The 20,121-nt window shown below is 35.4% G+C and overlaps 1 protein-coding gene across 1 annotated transcript in view; it reads left to right on the top strand.

The window, feature by feature from the left end:
• The window catches only part of LOC121391378, a gene marked incomplete at both ends in the record, with an annotated part of 71,025 nt that overhangs the window by 39,121 nt on the left and 11,783 nt on the right, over positions 1–20,121 (top strand). Inside the window, 4 exons of the mRNA XM_041523032.1 lie at positions 2,460–2,591; positions 6,592–6,885; positions 16,729–17,022; positions 17,375–17,562. Of these exons, the coding sequence (XP_041378966.1) occupies positions 2,460–2,591; positions 6,592–6,885; positions 16,729–17,022; positions 17,375–17,562 (908 nt within the window). The remainder of the gene's footprint in view (positions 1–2,459; positions 2,592–6,591; positions 6,886–16,728; positions 17,023–17,374; positions 17,563–20,121) is intronic.

The following is a 20,121-nucleotide window of genomic DNA, read 5'->3' as shown; positions in this document are numbered from 1 at the left end:
AAATATGAACTGATGTTTTCTACCATTCCTGACTTGTTCCTTTTGTTAGCCAGGTGGCTTACAGTTTGGTGTCAGAAGTGGGATGTTTTAAAATAAGAAAACATCCCAATCGAACTCATGGGTATTAAAAAGGAACACTGGCATTTGTAACGTAATCAGTATACGGGACATACTTTAATTATGGAAACAGCAACATCGTCGGATCCAGAAGTCACTTTTAACTTGGGTCATGGATCGCAATGTCTCCAGGAAGGGCAATGGGATATTTCACTGGATGGTGAAGCTACTGAGGGTACTTTGGATCAACTATCTGATGAAGAGCAGATGACCAGAAGTATACACAGGGAACGTGATAGGGCAGGTGGAGTACCTAGACGTCGCCAGTTGAATACTGCCCGGGGTATTCACGATCAGACCCGATTTCTATGATGGAACAACTGACTGGGATGAATATTACAGTCACTTTAAGAACTGTTCTGAGCTTGGGAGATGGTCACCACATGAAAGTCTGTTAGTACTTTCAGCTATACTAAACGGACCAGCTAGGTCATACTATATGGGATTAGGATGCGATGAGCAGAAGTCATTTTCCTCTTTGGTTCAGAGGTTAAGCAATCGTTTTGGAAGTGAACGACAGCAAGATAAATGGTTGTCAAGACTAGAAGTCAGACAAAGATTGCCTGGTGAATCAATTGCAGTTTTAGCTGACGACTTGCACCAGATGACACAGAGGGCATATGCAGACCTACATGTAGGTACACGGGCACAAGAAGTCATTGCGCTAAACCAGCTCTACAAGAGTTTATCCTCTGAACTCCGATATATCTGTATTGATAAGGCTTGTAGAACTGTTGTTGATGCCGTTTGTGTAATTGAACGTTATGAAGCACTAGTGGGAGAGACCAGGGACAGATGAAAGCCTACATTCAGAGCTGTTCTAAACCACGATGTGTCGGCTTCATCAAAAGATAATATAAGCAAGGAAGAAGACAGAAATTCACAACTAAATGATGTTTTGGATAAAATTCTGAAGTGCTTTGATAAACTAGAGAAGAGTATCAATCAAAGTTCAGGGCAGAATAGTGGCTCATCTCCACAGTCTTATGCATGGACTAGAAGACGCATAGATGATAACCAGAATAGACGCCATTGCTTGATATGCAATTCCCCCGACCACTTAGTGAGAAGATGTCCTATGAGGAGATGTCCTGAGTACCAAAGACCTTCTCAAAATAACAGTGCTGAACAACAGGGAAACAGAAACCTGTTGACTCAGTGGGCCAAGAGTCAACAGTAGGTACAAGGCCTACTGACGAAATGTTCAAGAGGTGTGATATCAGAGTTGGGCTTGCTGGTGGTGTTAAAGGAAAACTGGATAATGGTTTCTACGCCACCGGGTCTATCAATGGTATACCTGTAGACTGGTTGACAGTGGATCTACTAGGACAATACTGTCAAGCAGAGTTTACAATCAGATTGCGTCTGAGTTTGCTCCTAGGTTGCAGTTTTGCCAATATTAACGCAGTTGACGGAAGTTGCTTGGAAACAATAGGGCTTGCACTGATGAATATCACCCTGGTGAGAATTACATATACTCACGAGGTTGTTGTTTGCAATATCGCCATGGATGCTATATTGGGACAGGATTTTCTTTTGAAATATGCTATTTCAATTGATTACGAGACACGTCAGATTCTACCATTCCTGACTTGTTCCTTTTGTTAGCCAGGTGGCTTACAATATCTTGTTAAAATCTTATTAATTGTGGACAGATTTCTTCAGGGCAAACCTTGAAATGTTGAATCTAGATGCTGTCAGAATGCATCACAGGTCACTTGTGGGGGTTTTTCAAAAATTTCGACAGGAAAGGGTTTGACATCCCCCTCTCTCGAAGTCTCCCACCACGGCCTCGTTGCAGCCGCAAACGAAGCCTATGGCGTTATCTCCTTTATTTTCATTTCACGTCTGTGAATGATATTAGGTGTTTGCGAAATGTGAGCACATTCTGCCCCAACGGAGATACCTGTCATGAGTATTGCCATCATAGATGTCATCTCCGTCATTTGATCTAAAACGATCGAAGAAAAAATAAATATGCAATAGTTTCACCAAATAGATGAAAATGTATTCACAGGTTCAAAACATGGAATAGCATGAGTCATCATTGTGGCCAGTGATGTATAGTATTTAGTAGAATGATATGGTGTTGTTTGAAAACTACATACAACAGACCTCTTATCTCTTGCTACAATGTATGAATAACCATAATCTTCAGAAATATTAAACATTTCTCTCAGTTTTAACTTTAACATGTTATACATATATAGATAGATAGGTATAGAGTGAAAGGGGGGAGGGGGGGGGGCTTGAGGGAGACAGGGGGCTTGAGGGAGAGGAGTGTGAGGGATAGAGGATATATTTTTAAAAATTTCTGTCATCAAATGTTTTCATAATTGTAGGAATCAATTACAATGACAAGTGCACTGATGGTTGGGTGTGTTCTGATCCAAATGCTTCCTGCAGCCAAAAAACACCAAGACGATGTCTGTGTACACATGACTATTTTTGGAATGGAACGCAGTGTATACTGGGTATGTATCAACTTGTGAAACTGGTGTATTTGATATGTGAACAGTCAGAATAAACACAAACAAAATATGTTAAAATGGTACATAAAACTGTAAGTTATTGTCATTACCTATACCATTTGAAAACATTTTAACTTTAAATGTTAGGATTAGTTTTAGCATTTCAAGTCTTCAAAATGATGAAGCCTTAGTTTGTGTTAGTTTGTGTGTAATACAATTTAGTATCCATAACAAAATTAATTAATGAACACGGTAATCTTCATTATTTTTATGAGTTAATTTTGATAATAAAGTGATAATAGGAAAAGCAACTGACATTACTCATAAGCAATTATTTGACTATAGAACAATATCAAAAAGCTTGTAATCAGCCATATAGGTATGTGTCACTAAAATTTTACCCACCTGACTTTTGGTTAGAAATAAACTATTTATTAAAAACATTTCACTGAACATATTAAACTCATTTCTGAAGATTTATTTCTATGTGTACAACATAATTAAGCAATGCGACTAATACGTATTGAGCATCAACACTTAATAGTTCATTTTACTTTTACTGCCACACTAGTCTGATTTGGACGAGGCACATCTTTCACCGTAAAGATTTTAAATATAAATTTGACATTGAAAATCTAAAAGTTTATTTTCTCCTAGAGTTTTGACTGAAATGTTCTGAAACTTAGTAGATGTATTCTCAGGGACAATAACATGCCGTAAGATATCTTAGAAGTTGTGATAAACAGACACTAAAACCTGGAGTGGATGTTATATTGCTCAACATAAAGAGAAAATTTACTATTGGAAACTTGAGTCATCCATTTTGTCATACAGCGTAGTTCTGACATGACATCTCTGTCGCTTTGAACAATATGCATAAATCAAGGTATGAAACTGATTTGATACCTTCAGACGTTCCTTTTTATTTCTAATTCTTGTGGGTAAATCAGTGGAAGTTAATCTGTTACCCTGCTTTATTGAATGATACAAAATCATTAATATAACAGAAAGTAAAGTTTAAAGTCTTAACCAGATTCCATTGTTTTGGTAGAGAGATATTTTGGAAATTTCGATTTTAAAAATTAAATATAATGATTTCAGATATCAAATGACACTAAGACAAAATTAAATTCTGCCTTGGAGAGTTTTGATTTATCAGTTATGAAACTTAGAGACGTTTTCACAAACTAATAGAGAGATATTTTTTATAAACTTTCAGATTTCAATCAAAATTTAACACCAGGTTGTCTGTACAAATTAATGAATTATATACTATTGACAAATAATTAAAGAGTGAAGCTCTATAGGCTGATATGTCTCTTGTTATGGTTTATCAAGCCCAAATTCTGTATCGGGTAAACAAACGAAGCTATCATACTTGTTACATAAATTAATGTTATGTGACTCAACTATAAATGGATACTCATACAATTGGACTAGAAACGCCGACAATGAACTTAATAGTATTTGCATGTAAACTATGTTTTTGTCATTATGAAATTATCATTAATCAAATTACTAATAGAATCTGTTAAGCTAGGATTTATACTAGTTAGGTATCAAGAATGCATGTAACGCACTATATTGTTTTTAACAAAAATTAAGAAACATAAATTGAGTATTTGTATATAACAATTTGTTATTGTAGCTTGTAAGATTTTTCTTAGTATCAGCTAACAACCAACCATCAACAACTATTCTTACAGACAGCCCGGATAGCTAAAACGTGTACCCAGGACAGCTTGTTCAACACTGATTGATCATAAGCACGAAATTCTAGTTAAAAATTATTATATTAGTTTAGCATATGATATGAATGTTGATGCATAGGTCCATAGATGTGTTAAAGCTATATATACCTGTGTAATTGTGAACAGCAGGCTAGCTCGCTCAGTTTCAATGCTGTCCCTCCCCAGCCCATTTCTAACTGTCTTACTTGATTGCTTTGTTCCTTCCGTATTATTTTTATCTCACCTTTATGAAATACAAAGGCAAAACATAGCTATTACCTTTCCAACAGCGGATATATTGGTGGTGACGGCATCATCATTTAGCTCATTGTTAAGATTTCATATTTAGCACCATTTTTCATGCAATGTAAGACCTACATCAATGAAACTTGGTTTATATAGTTACATATATGAATGTTCATTTAAATCCATGTTAAAAAAATTCATACTTATTAAATTAAAGTTTACCTTTTTAACACACATTGATAGTAGTAAGGAGTCCTATATAGCGGCATGACCTACTTTTCCGTGACCTTGACCTTGATGTGTGTCCTTCCTAGGAGGCAATGATATTGGATACTAGGGCAGGTGCACGACCTTTGTGTGAGTCATAGCCTGACCTTGGCAGCGACCTAAACTGAACCCCAAATGAGTAATATACCTGCATTATGTGGCCACATTGTAAAAACCTTTCTTCAAACATTATTTCTCGCAAGCAGATATCAACAATTGGTGATATTTGCTCATTCAGGAGTAAGGGTACCCATTAAACCAGACATATGCATCATAAACTACTTTGGAAATGAAAGAAGGACATGTTAATTTGATACATATTGTATCTAAATCACACTGGGACCACAGTGCATGGCGGTCCTTTTAGTTTATCCATCATGTTTTTTTACTAAAGCAAGTGTCAATTGCATCCTTGTCATTAGCACTAAAAACCATGACTGCTGTCTAGTAGATCTAAAAGGAAACTGCTAAAACAGTTTATAATTATGTATGGTAATCAGTGCGCCGTGTAGGATTTCATTGTGATGCTTGTTGACAGGTGATAGTTTCGAAGCCACATGTAACATATTTAATTGCATTGACCAAATGTCTTTTTCAATGATATATAATTTTTATTACATTTTATTTTGTACCAAGAACCATTTTAAAAGTAAGCAATGTATCAAAGTGAAATCTAGACCATCTATAAACAACATACTACACTGGTTTTGTGCACATTTCTGTCTTGAATACTTTACCCATCATTCGGCTACAAAAAGTGTGACTTGTTTAATCATTAGATATATATAGAGAGAGATAGAGGTTATTGCCAGAGTATGTCTGGCGAGCATAATACATTATTTTTATTCCTAATATATTGATGACACCGAAACACACAGGGGTAATAATCTATTTATCATTATAATCTTCAAGCTTAATACAATGTGTTTTTGTAAACTGTATATGCAACTGTAATTACCCGATATTCAAGTGAGATAAGAATATGTGATGTGGCGTCTTTTTGTATTGAAATTACGCCAAACTCTAATGACATCATTTTGGATATCCTTACATAAAAATAAACTAGTGCTTAACGGGTTTTTTTCTTAACACTGCACAGCTTTCAATGTAAAGTTGCTATTGACATGTTTTTGTTTGATCATATTAAATGTATAAGTCAGTTGTGATGTGTTACCGAAGTATGTTTGCTTAAATGTCAATAAAAGTAGTGCCATGACCATCGAACCCTGGGGCAGACATGCTCGAAACCTCTGTGGTATATGAGCATGTTAAAATATTATGCACGCACGCCATGACCTCGATTAATTTACATCTAATCTGCAAACTTATATAATTCTTAAAGTATGTGATCTAAAAAACATCACATACTTTGATTACTTTGGACATGCTAGCCATTATATGATAAATTATAACAATTACCGAAAGCTGGGTGGTGTGTTTTTATTGGAGTTCAGTATACATAATGCATTAGAAAAAAGTTAATATTGTTCAATCAAGCTTATCCAAGCAATCTTATTAGGTCTAATATGTTATAGTTACTATTAGTAAATAATTCACTAAGCCATTTTGCAATCTATTATGTGTACACAATGACTCTACCAAGAGTGTTATTCTTGAATCCTGAACTCTTTTAACGTGCTCATATAACATTATGTTTTCGAGCACGTCTATCATGGGCTTCATCTCTGACTTCTTATTATAACAAAAACATTAACCATTTTAGAACTGTAACGTATAGACTGTCTGCTTTCTTTTTCCAGTATTGCATTTAACACCAGAATCTGTCAGTGTTTCTGTAACTGGCACAATGTCTCTGAATGTGGTCTGGATACCATCCCATAACCATGGAAGTTTTGTGATGAGGTACGACGTCATGTGGTCAACGGGTAATCAGCCGGGTGATAAGTCGGGCAATGGAACATCCCATGTCAACAACACGGCTGACATCACCGGCCTAACACCAGGAGAACGCTACTTAGTTACTGTGAAAGCTATCATTGACGATGAGGGAACAGAGAAATTTGCTGTCAAAACAGCTGATCCAAAAAGAACAAGTAAGATAATTACAACAACAATATGAAAAATATAGCACAGACAGATCACCTTTATATACTTGAAATTTTAAAATTTTCTAAAGAAACCTAAATAGGCGAAAATTTTAATAAAAGAGGGATATATGACTTTTAAAGAAGCCTTCTGACTTTTTTTTTATATATATATATATATATATAGCCTTCTGACTATATATATATATATATATAATATGTATTTATTTATTACACACTAGTGTAAGATATTACTCCTGTCATAACAGTTACTCAGTATCTACCTAGTGTAATATAGGCACACTCATACTGGCGCAGTAGGTTTTTACAATTTTGAATGACGTCACTTTGCATCTCCCTGCAATAAAATAAACTGGGTGCATGATGCGTCCTTTATAGGTAGTACTAAAGCAAATAACTTCCGACTGGCTCAAAGTTCGAGGTGCACCGAACTTTTGATAGAGAAGTTAACACCAAAAGTCCTGTGATTATTGGTGATAAAGTTTGATCTGGGCAAAATATGTATGTAATTTTATTTTATCTAGTACCACTCAGTTAAGTAACCTTGTGCTTGAAACATGTCTCGTTTCTTCGTTTTTAAATTTAATGATTACCACTGCATCTGATCGTATTTGAAAAATAAAAAAATGTAATTTAAACAACTGTACCTATAAAAAAGGGATACGATGTGCAATTACGATAAAATATCTAAAACGAATTGAATACAAAGCTAAATAATGATGACACAATGTAGTGTCTTCGACTGTAAGTATAAGAATTTAACATCGTTCGACTTGTTTTGTTTTTGTGGGAGTTTTTGGAGGATCTTTTTGTCAGGTATGTTTGCACCGCAGTATTGTTAAATAAATGTTAATAAAGATAAATTTTATTCAAATTTCTTTTTAAAAGTCTATGGTCAAGTAAATTTTCTGGCAAAGTTCCACAAGAAGAAATATATCATGACGTTATGTGTTTTCGATAGGATAAGTGAAAGATATTACCAAAAAGCAAAACATATTGTCAAAAATTAGGAAATATGTATATAATAACTAGACCATTTCATGGTGTTTTTTCCAAATATGAATTTTATGTCGACTCGTGATGTGTAAAAACCATATTGCTTCGCAATTCATGAAAATATGGTTTTCAGACATCACTCGTTGACATAAAAATCGTATTCGAAAAAACCCATAAAATAGCCTCTATGTATTATCACTGTAGATTCCGATACAATTTCGTCACAACCAGTGCCCCACCGACCACGATTGGTATATCAAAGTGAAAATAAAAATTCAGAAGTCTTTTAAAAAACCCGCTGAATTTTGCTTGTCCAGTAGTATTCCATCATATGGTGGCAACGGGTTTCCTATCACATTATCTTTGTGACTCTTAACAATAATGTTTTTTGTTAATATGACTTTTCAGGGCTGTATCCTGATCAAAATCCTAGGGGTGGTGGGGGCACTACTTTTTATAAACAAATGAAACACTATACAAATTAAATACTGAGATGTGTATGTTATTTTCTGGAGTAAAAAAAAGTGAGATTCTCAGAGGGGCAACTGCCCCCCCCCTCCACCCCACCACCACCCCCTGAGGGTACGGCCCTATTTAATAATTTGTGTGTTGAGTGGTGCATCATCAAATGAACCATTTCTTCTCGTCCTAACCGTCATCAGAATTGGCACACTAAGAATCTGATGTTTCTAGTGCCGAGAAACTATTTTCAGCAGGGTGTATTCTGTTTTGTTTGTATACGCCCGTCTATGATGGGCCATATGGCGCTGTCCATCCGTCCATACGTCCGTACGTCTGTCTTAACTGTTTCTTGTACGGACCATATCTTGCATACAGATGCATACAGGACCATCAAACCTCACATGTAGGAACAACTTGTGATGGTGGTGTGTCGCATACTATTACAAGGTCACTGTGACCTACTTTTCAAGGTCTACTGCACATAACAGTAAATCCTTGTCAGGACCATATCTTGCATACATATTTATACAAGACAATCAAACCTCACATATAGGAACAACTTGGGATGGTGGTGTGTTGTGTACTATTACTAGGTCATTGTGACCTACTTTTTCACGGACCACTGCACATAAAAGTAAATCCTTGTCCTGACCAGCATACAGGACCATCAAACCTCACATGTAGGAACAACTTGGGATGGCGGTGTGTCACGTACTATTACTAGATCACTGTGACCGACTTTTCATGGTCTACTACCCATAACAGTAAATCCTTGTCCAGATCATATCTTACATACAAAATTAATGCATACAGGACCATCAAACCTCACATGTAGGAACAACTTGGGATGGCGGTGTGTCACATACTATTTGACCTACTTTTGGTGGTGTGCTGCATACTATTACTAGGTCACTGTTACCTACTCTTCAGGGTCTATACTGCACATAACAGTGAATCTTTGTCCAGCTAATTTCTTGGCAGTTAGTTCTATATTGTTAAGATTACATACATAAACTGTTCCTCTGCCAATATTAATATGTCACTAGAGTACCCTTGTTAAAAAAAAGTTCCCTTTCTAATACAGAACAATAACTGCATTAATCAGACAGCACCTTTTTCAATGGATACAGTATCATCAGTAGTTGGTCCAAAACAAACTGTTCATCCATCCCATTTCACAAATTTCATACAATTAGAATTGAATCATACCCATAACATATTCATTAATATCTATGGTTTTCCATCAAACTCCTGATGGGTGTATCATGTACCTCACCGGTACTTTTGTTTTTTGTTGTTGTTTGTTTTGTTTTGTTTTGTTTTGTTTTATTGTTTGTTTTGTTTTGTTTGTGTGCACCAAACCAATAAGGTAAGATGCTCTATTTAAAGCCTCTGAGTGTTTAATTTGGCCAATGCACTATCCCTGTTGAAAAATTATTTTTGCATAATAGTACTACAAAGCTAGGAGGACATACGATTACATTGTGACATAGGAGGGAAAATCGTACAACAATTTTGAATCATGTTTTGTCTTCATTACCCATGTGGTCACTCATAACGAGGAAGATATTTTTCATTTTTTCTCATTGTGAAATAACGTTTCTTCACTAAAACTAGTGACAAGTGAACATATTTTACTCAGGATATACATGTAATAATAACTGGTAACTCTTTTATTATCATCTATTTATTACCCATCTGGTACAAATCTGGATGTGGCATACAAATTCCATACCACCTGGTGGTGCGTATTAGTAGAAACATTACGTCAATTCATGGCATCAACACTGGTCTTAGCTGTGTGCATTTGCATGGCTCGTTAAATTATGGTCAGTAAAATAATAGTGAAATTTTATATTATTTTATGGTGGGTAATAAATAGGTAACATACAACATTCTTTTTCGCTATAGATAACATTTACACAATTTGTGACCTTCCCATGGTATCTGACATCATTTCGTTCACATGGGAAGTTCACTCGTTTCGTAAAAATTATATCTAGTGAAAACGAGTGTAGCATTCTATATATCTTTCATGGGCTATCAATCAAGTGATTGTGCTTAACAAGGGGTGTAGGTCATCATTTGAAATATACGACATCATATTAATGAGACAACAGTTTCAGATTGATACTGTATGATTAAAACCTGCATTATAATTCGAGAATAACTATCGAGCTTGATGAATTATGAATTATCTGTCCCGAGTGAATGAATGTTGTGAACCCGAGCCTTTGACAAGGGGTTTACAACATTCATTCATGATGGACAGATAATTCGTAACTCCTCGTAGCGAGTTGGTTATTCTCTTTATTACCCATTGTCAATTTTAACTGATTTTTGATGTAAAAATTCCTCTGCAGTCTACAACAAAGCCATTAGCCATATAATCCTACGCGCATTACATGACGTAATGTATCATCATGCTAACCCAGTGTGGCTAAAAGTGGAGCCAGTTGGTTAAGTTTTACACAAATACTCCATATAAACTGGCACAAGACATCTTTTGGCAGAACCAAAAGTAAACATTACCACAAATACCAATACTAAAAACTGAACTTAAGCTAACAATTCAAATGATGTCAACAGAACCTATTGACATGACTGTCTTTTCTTTGGTTTCATAATCAATGGTCTCTCGTTCATGTTAAACCGTTTTTTGAACGTAACAATATAAACTAAAGTAACTTATAAATAACGATCATATTTGACTTCATTAATCGATAGAAAAGGTAGTAGATAGCTGACTAGCTATCAACAATACTGTCAATACAGTGTTAAAATTATTTTAAGAGAAAGTGAGGAAAGGGTATTCGAGGAAGCAGATATCATGGTATATAATATGACGTCTTGTATAAAGAAAAACCTCTGGCACTGCCTCTGTTCCACAACTTCACACAATGTGACACTACCTCTGCTTTCGTTGGATAAGGTATAAGGACAACTTAAAACTGTTACCCTGATGTGACTTTTACATTTACCTACATGGTACTCAACCCATAACCCAAAGTAATTGTAAATCATTTTATGCTCCTCACTTCTAGCTAATAAAACATTTCACAGTTAGTTATCTTTAATAATAAGACCAGCAACGTGGAACACGTTGACGAAGCAAGGACATTGTTGTACTACCAGAATAGGATGGCAGTGGAAACCATTCCACCCACCGAATATGCCCTGCTGCTAGTGTTGGAAATCGGTTGGAATTCCATCCTCAAATATCAGTTATACTCGCTTGTCATCAACCATTCAACTGTAGATTACACAATTGATTAAAGTTATATGAACATAATAAATAATTTGAATTACAAGGACAATGCGCCTGTCGTCATTCCCACTGTAATAACCCTACAAGTCGCCAATCTACCTTTAATGACTAATTAATGACGTTTTGTGTATGTAGACATGAAAACAAACAAAAACCACTACATATTTACATCAATTGCATCATCTAGATTAGAGAAATAATTACAGTTAACATTTCCCCACACAATCGAGTATATACTTTTTTAATCAATCATAACATCGTTAGAGCCAAACCGATCAATTTTCGATTATAATTGATTATTGGAACATCACTACCTAGAAACTACATCATTGAAAACGGGTTACCTATTAAGCTAAAACTATGTTCCACCAGTGAAAAAATGCACCCACTCCAGAGAGAGACGTTCTTTTGTGAAATTCCCTAACTTTGGCTCCAGTGAATTGATTAAGTGTTGTTACTGAGTGGATGTGGCACTAGATGGCCATGTAAATAGGTCCAATCGAAAGAAAGAAAGAAATGTTTTATTTAACGACACACTCAACACATTCTATTTACGGTTATATGGCGTCAGACATATGGTTACGGACCACACAGATTTTGAGAGGAAACCCGCTATCGCCACTACATGGGCTACTCTTTCTGATTAGCAGCAAGGGATCTTTTATTTGCGCTTCCCACAGGCAGGATAGCACAAACCATGGCCTTTGTTGAACCAGTTATGGATCACTGGTCGATGCAAGTGGTTTACACCTACCCATTGAGCCTTGCGGAGCACTCACTCAGGGTTTGGAGTTGGTATCTGGATTAAAAATCCCATGCCTCGACTGGGATCCGAACCCAGTACCTACCAGCCTGTAGACCGATGGCCTAACCATGACGCCACACAGGCCGGTTGGTCCAATCGAAAAGCACTGAAATGAACGGAACACTGCATGTGTTACTGTGAGAAGTAAATTATTTAATAGAAACTTCTTGCATGAACAGAATGATACCAAAGACAAACGGTGGTAAGACTCACAACTGACAATGCACCTTTTTCCCCCTGAATAATTCGACTCTATATTTCATGACTTTTATGAAAATCCATCTAGTGATACTTTGATTCATATACATGTAACTGTATTAATTATCTCAAAACTAAAAGTGAGTATAGGTGGAAAAGATTCTGAGATATTGGGTTTAATAGCTATTGCATCCTGGAAATCCACAATAGCCACCATAATGTATCTTGGACAAGTTGCCATTATTAAAAGTTGAAAACTAAGGCAATAGACAAACATTTTCCACTTTTTAATGAGAACAGAATATGTTAGTTTTGTAAATATGACTTTCTGTTGTTTGTTGTAAAGACACCTTTTTTCAAAACAATTTCGCAATGACCCCTTTAATTACTGACAGGGTGTCTATCATTCACTTTATATTCAGTTGAGTTGAAATATGTCCATCATACATTAAGCAGTAGTACCATTAATGCCAAGGTGTCGGATTATTTTAATCAACGCAATGTCACAACCTTTTTTATTACACCGCGGTGACGGAGATACCCGTGAGAGATTTTTCATATCCCACAATGTGAGATATGCTTTTTGAGAGGTCATGACCTCCGATCACATGATCCACGGAACTGTTTTGTTTACGTTCAGTGTCCTGTTTAGTGAGAGACAAAAAATATATTTGGCGACTCAAATTAATAATGTAGCGCGTTGTAATAAATAGAATACTATACTCGTCCCCGTGAGAGACCATTTATATTACAACTTGTGTGTTGTCGATCGTACATCACTCGCTTCCGCTCATGATGTACGATCGAAAACACACTCGTTGTAATATAAACGGTCTCTCACGGGGACTCATTTAGTATTCTCTATGTCCTCTGGCGACCTCATTATATAACTGTATATATTATATACTAGTAACAGTGTGTAGGGGATATAATATAAACATTTTGAGTGCTAATTGGTGGGGCTATATCCATTGGATGCAAAGCTATGATACATTTTGTTTTCCCTACCCCAAAATATTGTACAAGAATTTGTTCTCACCACACTATGATGGGTGATATCCACCAAAAAGCTACTCCTTACAAAATTATCATACTAATTTATTAACTGCAGGCATAGGGCTATTCAATAACCACCCTGAGAATTTGCCCGCCTCTGTAAGTGGTACTACGTATAACTGACTGCAAATGAACTTGGCCACATTAACCCGTGTGCCATCTATATGAAAGTTTGTTTTTATTTAAAGACGCCACTAGAGCACGTTGATTTTTTATCTTATCATCGGCTATTGGATGTCAAACATATGGTCATTCTGACACTGTCTTTTAGAGGAAACCCGCTGTCACCACATTGGCTACTCTTTTTATGACAGGCAGCAAAGGATCTTTTATTTGTGCTTCCCACAGGCAGGATAGCACAAACCATGACTTTTGTTGAACCAGTTATGGATCACTGGTCGGCGCAAGTGGTTTACACCTACCCATTGAGCCTTGCAGAGCACTCACTCAGGGTTTGGAGTCAATATATGGATTAAAAATCCCATGCCTCGACTGGGATCCGAACCCAGTACCTACCAGCCTGAACACTGATGGCCTAACCACGACGCCACTGAGGCCAGTTTCCATCTATGTGAGTTACCAAGTATCGAGGTCTACTGTGAGTCTTATTGCGTTCACTAGCAAAGTACACACTGTCCCTCACTAATTGTTTGGGAGAGTGGAGAATGATGTTGGATGGATTCTGTTGGTCGTCAAGAGAAATTTGTTTGTTTGTGGACTGGTCTCTGTGTGCCCACATCTTTCTTGCAGAGGTACCATGTGAGTGAATTCAGCCTTCCTGTAACAACAGCTAAGTTCAGAGCAGAAATGGAACTTAAGAGGATTATGTCATAAGAGGATTCTTGCTAGGATTCTTTATCCTTACAAGATGATTCTTTGTTTAGCTATTAGTAACAAGAGCTTCAATGCTGGGAGCTGGATCTGTACGCACAACATTTGGTGGTCCATCGAGTGTTCAAAGATCAACACCTAACTAAATCACAGCTTCTCGTAATAATTCATGTTGTTCACTTTGGATTAGCATTGTAGCTGTATATGAGGTACCGGGTAATGGTTTTTCTGAGGGCAACGATTATTTGTTGGTTCTGTTTTATATCACCAGTGGCTAAGGTGGTGCAAATGGCATCTGGGGTAGGACACAACATCTGTGTTTTGATAGTTGGAGTTATCTTTGGAAGAAATGGTCATTTTACTAACCATAATACGTGTTAAATTTATCTAGAAATTTGCCATCATTATGTCTGTGCTATATTTCAAGTACTAAGATGATCAAGAAGTTCTGATATATAGCAAACTGGTAGTTTTCAGTAGTTACACTGTATACTTAGAAACAACTGAAGAATCTTTAAAATGCCATTTTATTTTATGAGCAGCCATTTTTGAGTCAACAAAACTACTGTTTTACATTCATATTATGCACATTACCTTGATATTATATTGTATTATGCACATTTATTTAAATTTTTTCTCTGTCAAGTCCATACCAATACTTAATGAGTGCATAATTCAAAAATATATTTCCTATGGATAATGAAATTTCTGACACATAAACTACATACCAACAGCTACACAATGAGACAAGTTTTGGGATTTTAAAAGTCTATATGCACATTTGGGGTTTTTTCATTGAAAATGCCCTCAAAACGATTTTTCCTATTTCAGAAAGATGTTGTTCCATAATTTAGTCATCACATAGTTGTAATTTAAGATTTATGTAGCAATTGGGATGGATTTGCTAGAGACAACAAGTTAAATGTGTGTAGGCCTAATAAATATAAGACTTTTAAGATTTTTAAGCATTCAGTATGACTGCTGAAAACGACCAGTGTCCTATATGTCAGATCTTTGTAAACGTTGTTCGAAGTTCCCATACAAAATGTCAGATTTCAATGTATGCTGGGAAAATCGGACTGGAAACGTAGGATAAAGACGATGGCAGCAATTTTTAAAAACCTACTAGGAATTCAGAGCCTAATTTCAAATTTATTCATGTAGATCTATGTCTGAATAAGATTCAATGATACAAATGTCAATGAATGTAAAACTGAAGTGCGTGGGGCATTGTTGATTTGAAATGGACTGACCCTCAAAGGTTACGATGTCTGCAGTTTACTTCACGGGATGGATCAAATACATGTTAGTAACAAAACCAAAAGGCAGCAGAAAGCACCCCAGCATAGAGCTAAAGAGGGGTCAATATTCTAAAATGTTATGAGTGAGTAAACCTAGATATTTAGGGATTTAAAAAAATTTATTAAATGTTTTAAAATTTAACATGGAAATTTTTCAAAGATTCTTAAACTTGACACATGGATATTCTTAGGTGGTTTTTACAAATTAATGAATTATCTACTACTGACAAATTTGAAATTAAATAGCAGAACTTTGTATGCTGATTGGCCTCATGTTTCTATCTATGACATTTTAATACATAATAAGTTCTATATTTTAATAATGGGTTGAGATGTCATAAATATTTTTTTTCTTCACCTACTAACTGCCAATTATGTGTCCAGGTTTACGCATTTCATGGGGGGGTTTCTTTTTCATTTTCGTGGTTTTTTATTATTTTATTTTTTATTTTGCTGTCTGACAAATTAATATCAAAATAGCCAATGTTTCTATCTCAGCCACACACACACACACACACACAAATTGTGTACAATATTTTCACAAACAGGTGAAAAAAACCTTTCATCTCACATCTTTTCAGTCAGCGATGCGTCATATTGTAAAAGCAGTCAAGGCTGCGTGTCTGTGTTAATCTCTTGGACATAATTTCTTTCCCCACTCCTCATATTTGGTGGCGAATTGTACCGTACTCTCCTTATAATACTTCCCAGAACTAATTAAATGTATGTATTTACAGGCAATATTTGTTGGGCACTTTAGTAGATTAATCTGGTGTGATCTTGACTTTAAGCTATAATTAACAGAAACATAAAAAGTATGTCCAAGAATGACCATCAGAAATGAACATTGTGCGTTTTCTTTTCTCTGTTATTAGTCATAATCAGCTATAATTCTGTTCGCTCTTTTATTTAAGCTCCTGACACACCGGGTCCATACGACGACGTCAACAGCAACACAACAGCCCCAAACATGAAACTGTACTTCTACAGATCGAAAGGAATTGTTAGTAACTACACCGTGACACTGACTGGAGTCTCGTCTTCCTACAATCGGACACAAACTATATCTCCATCAGGACAAAACAATGAATCTGTTTATTTCAGTAATATAATACCTGGAAAATACTATATTCTAGAAATCATCGCAGTTAGTTTTGGTGTTCGAAGTGAACCCTACATCTACAAAAATATCCGTGGCGCGGTTAAAGGTAAATAGGAACTGCCTGAGATCATAATCGATTTGTGTAAATGTTTAACATTTTGGAAATGACATATTTAAACATCTTTTCTTTGAAATGCCTTTTGAATAATATCGTCACACGAGCATGTAGACATAACTCTATTTAATATTTTAGTTTGTGTCTGCTATACATGGGTGTCTGTGACAAATATTTCAAACAGGGGTTGGTCTGTTATATGTCCCTCAATGGTGATAGTCAGCACAATGCATTTGAAGCATCCATATTAAAATTATTTGAGATTTGTATGTATAGTACTGGAACCTTTCCATATTTAGTTTTTTTATACACATTGTAACCAATTATCCGACTTCTTTTGCAGCACCTACCAGTGTTACTCAGTTTTCTGTATCCAGCATCACAGACCAGTCAATGTTTGTACAGTGGAAAGGTCCAGATAATCCAAACGGTGTCATATATGCTTATATTTTAACTCTACAAATAAAACAAAACCAGAGCTGTCAACAAAAGATTGTGTTCCGCTGCAGTGATTGTCAAAATATGAGTATGGTGAGTGAATATATGCCATGAAGTGTTCCATATATTAGCGGGAGGTGTTAACGTTTTATAGTTCGTACTATTTCAAATTATAAGGGGTTATCTTTCATTATTGTAAAACAACTACACATTTTATTTATATGGTAAACATCCCCACCCCAACTTCTTTAAATAGTTCTCGAAGTGGTACAGGTCCCTTTCGGGTACAAAGAAATATGGATTTTTACTCTGTGCTGACTGTTGTTGTTGGAATGCCCCATGTATCCTGGCATCATATGGTTTCCATACGATAAGCAAAAAAATAAAATATAATAAAAACAATACTTCATACATACAATACTACTTTACCTTTCTCAAGTCACATTAGTTTATTATAAAAAAAACTGTAATAATTTCCCATGAACGCCAAGTTTTCCTCCAAAAAAACTAGCTGCTAAGTCGTACAGGTGTTTCCGCTATATTTTCACAAACATCATATGTTTTCGATAGTTTCATTGGCTGTCTATTTTTGTCCTTGTTATGGCAGTGAAGGGTCTATACTCCGTGCAATAATTTACATCAAAATCTTCATTTGAAAATAAAATCATAAAATGTTTATAACTTGTAATCTTCAGACCAATAGACAATGTTTACTGAAAACATATTTACATTATGTTTTCGTCATATGCTAATGTCTAATCCTCTTGTTACACGTATCAACGACATCAAAATTCAGATTGTAACCTTAAGTACTCTGACAGAGATACAGAACTATATATTTTCAAAAAATCTAATTCCACCAAACCACCTTTATTTGTAGTAAATGTAAATGCACATGTAAACATGCCCCCACCAGAAATTACTGAAAAGAAAGTTGCTGTGAATGACATAAGAGGTAACCCAACCAGCCTTCCATACATTTTATTGTTCAGTGTAATGATCACGTGGTATATCGTCTAACTTTGGCAGGTCAGATGTCAGTGTTGCAGACGATAACTTTGCAGGGATTTGTGATATCTGGATTTCGCTATGTGAGGCATTTTATTAGTACCAAAATATTGCATTACGAAAAACTGATAACATTTATGGTATTATAATTAAAACATGAAGTTGGCAGCTTGACTTGAAGCATTTTTAATATTGTGAGGCAAAAGACACTTCGTTGTTTATGTTTAGGCTGATAGTGACGTAATATATCGCATAATCTCGCGATACATGCGAAAACATATGTCGATCGAAATTGTATGACGGTACGATAATATTTGGTTTATAGTGCTTTCGAGGTAGCTAAGTATGTTTTCCTGGTGAAACACCACTTTAGAAAACCCAATATGGTAGAAATCCAAGATGATGGCATAATAAAATGTCAATATGACAGACACAAATAACTTAAGCTTATTTGAAACAACATATAGTTTGTAATATATTGCTTAGACCCCAGAACCAGTGACTATCAGACCTGTCAACCTTCAATTTAACCCAAAATCGCAAGATTTAAAATTATTATAATAAGTTATATGAACACTACATAATGTCATATATACTTGTTAACCTTAGATCTTGGCATTTAAAAAAAAAATATTATTATGAGTTAATACATTATTTTTTTTTTTTAATAACTCTTTTATCCAAAAATTTTAAGAACACGAACAAGAAATTAAAAAATGTATTAGTACATTTATTGTTTTACACTTAAGCCTTACAGGTTACGTTACATCATCATTTGTGGTTAGTGTAGTACCTAAGACAAATTTATATAAATCTTATAAATTAATATTCAGTTTTTACTATTATGAGGAACAGTGGCGTGGTACTTATTTAAAATCATTATAATGATGGAATAAATATTGTATTTCCATTAATCATAAGTAAAACCTCATTACGGACATTGTGTGAAATTTACCAGAATTATACCCATTTCAGTGAACTAACTTTATGTCAAACACAACATTTATTAATTGTACAAAAATAATCTCTTGAAGTGTACCCTTGTTAACAACATTTTACTGCGCAAACATACAAAATTAACTGACACAAGTATGTTTATATAGCTAATTGGTCTTTTTGTTGTCTTGCTGTGACATGTGATTTTAACATGCATCGTGTGTATCGCTGTCAACTCTGGGCCAGAGTCTGGCACTTCAGATTCGTCATAGTTGAATTATGTAATCTAGTGGGAAGACATTTTATAATTCAGAGGCGTCATTAGAACTAAACTGGATAGTTATATATATGGCAACACTTAATGGCAATACACAGCCTGTTGAATTAGCGGCAACACGCTTCGTAGCCATTACGATGACAACAAACATTATAATAACACGTCATTTTATAAACTCCATGTGTTTTTTTTAACAATATAAATATCCCACAAGTCTTACTTCAGCAAAGGTTAAACAGTCTGGACAATTCGGCCTGTTACATTCTCGGAAACCGAAAGTAGTCGACATTTTCCGAATGAGAATGAGTTACTTCCCTTATGTTATTTTGGTAAAACGGGATCGATTTTATCAAATACCGGGAGACTCCTGCGGAATCCGGGAGGGTTGCCAGGTCTAGTGACCATGAAAACGTAAAAGAAACCATTATTGA

The sequence above is a fragment of the Gigantopelta aegis genome, unplaced genomic scaffold, assembly GCF_016097555.1.
Source record: "Gigantopelta aegis isolate Gae_Host unplaced genomic scaffold, Gae_host_genome ctg2253_pilon_pilon:::debris, whole genome shotgun sequence".
In the NCBI taxonomy this organism is placed as follows: domain Eukaryota; kingdom Metazoa; phylum Mollusca; class Gastropoda; order Neomphalida; family Peltospiridae; genus Gigantopelta; species Gigantopelta aegis.
The sequence above is the reverse complement of the archived record's forward strand: the minus strand, read 5'-3'. Positions and strand labels throughout refer to the sequence as shown.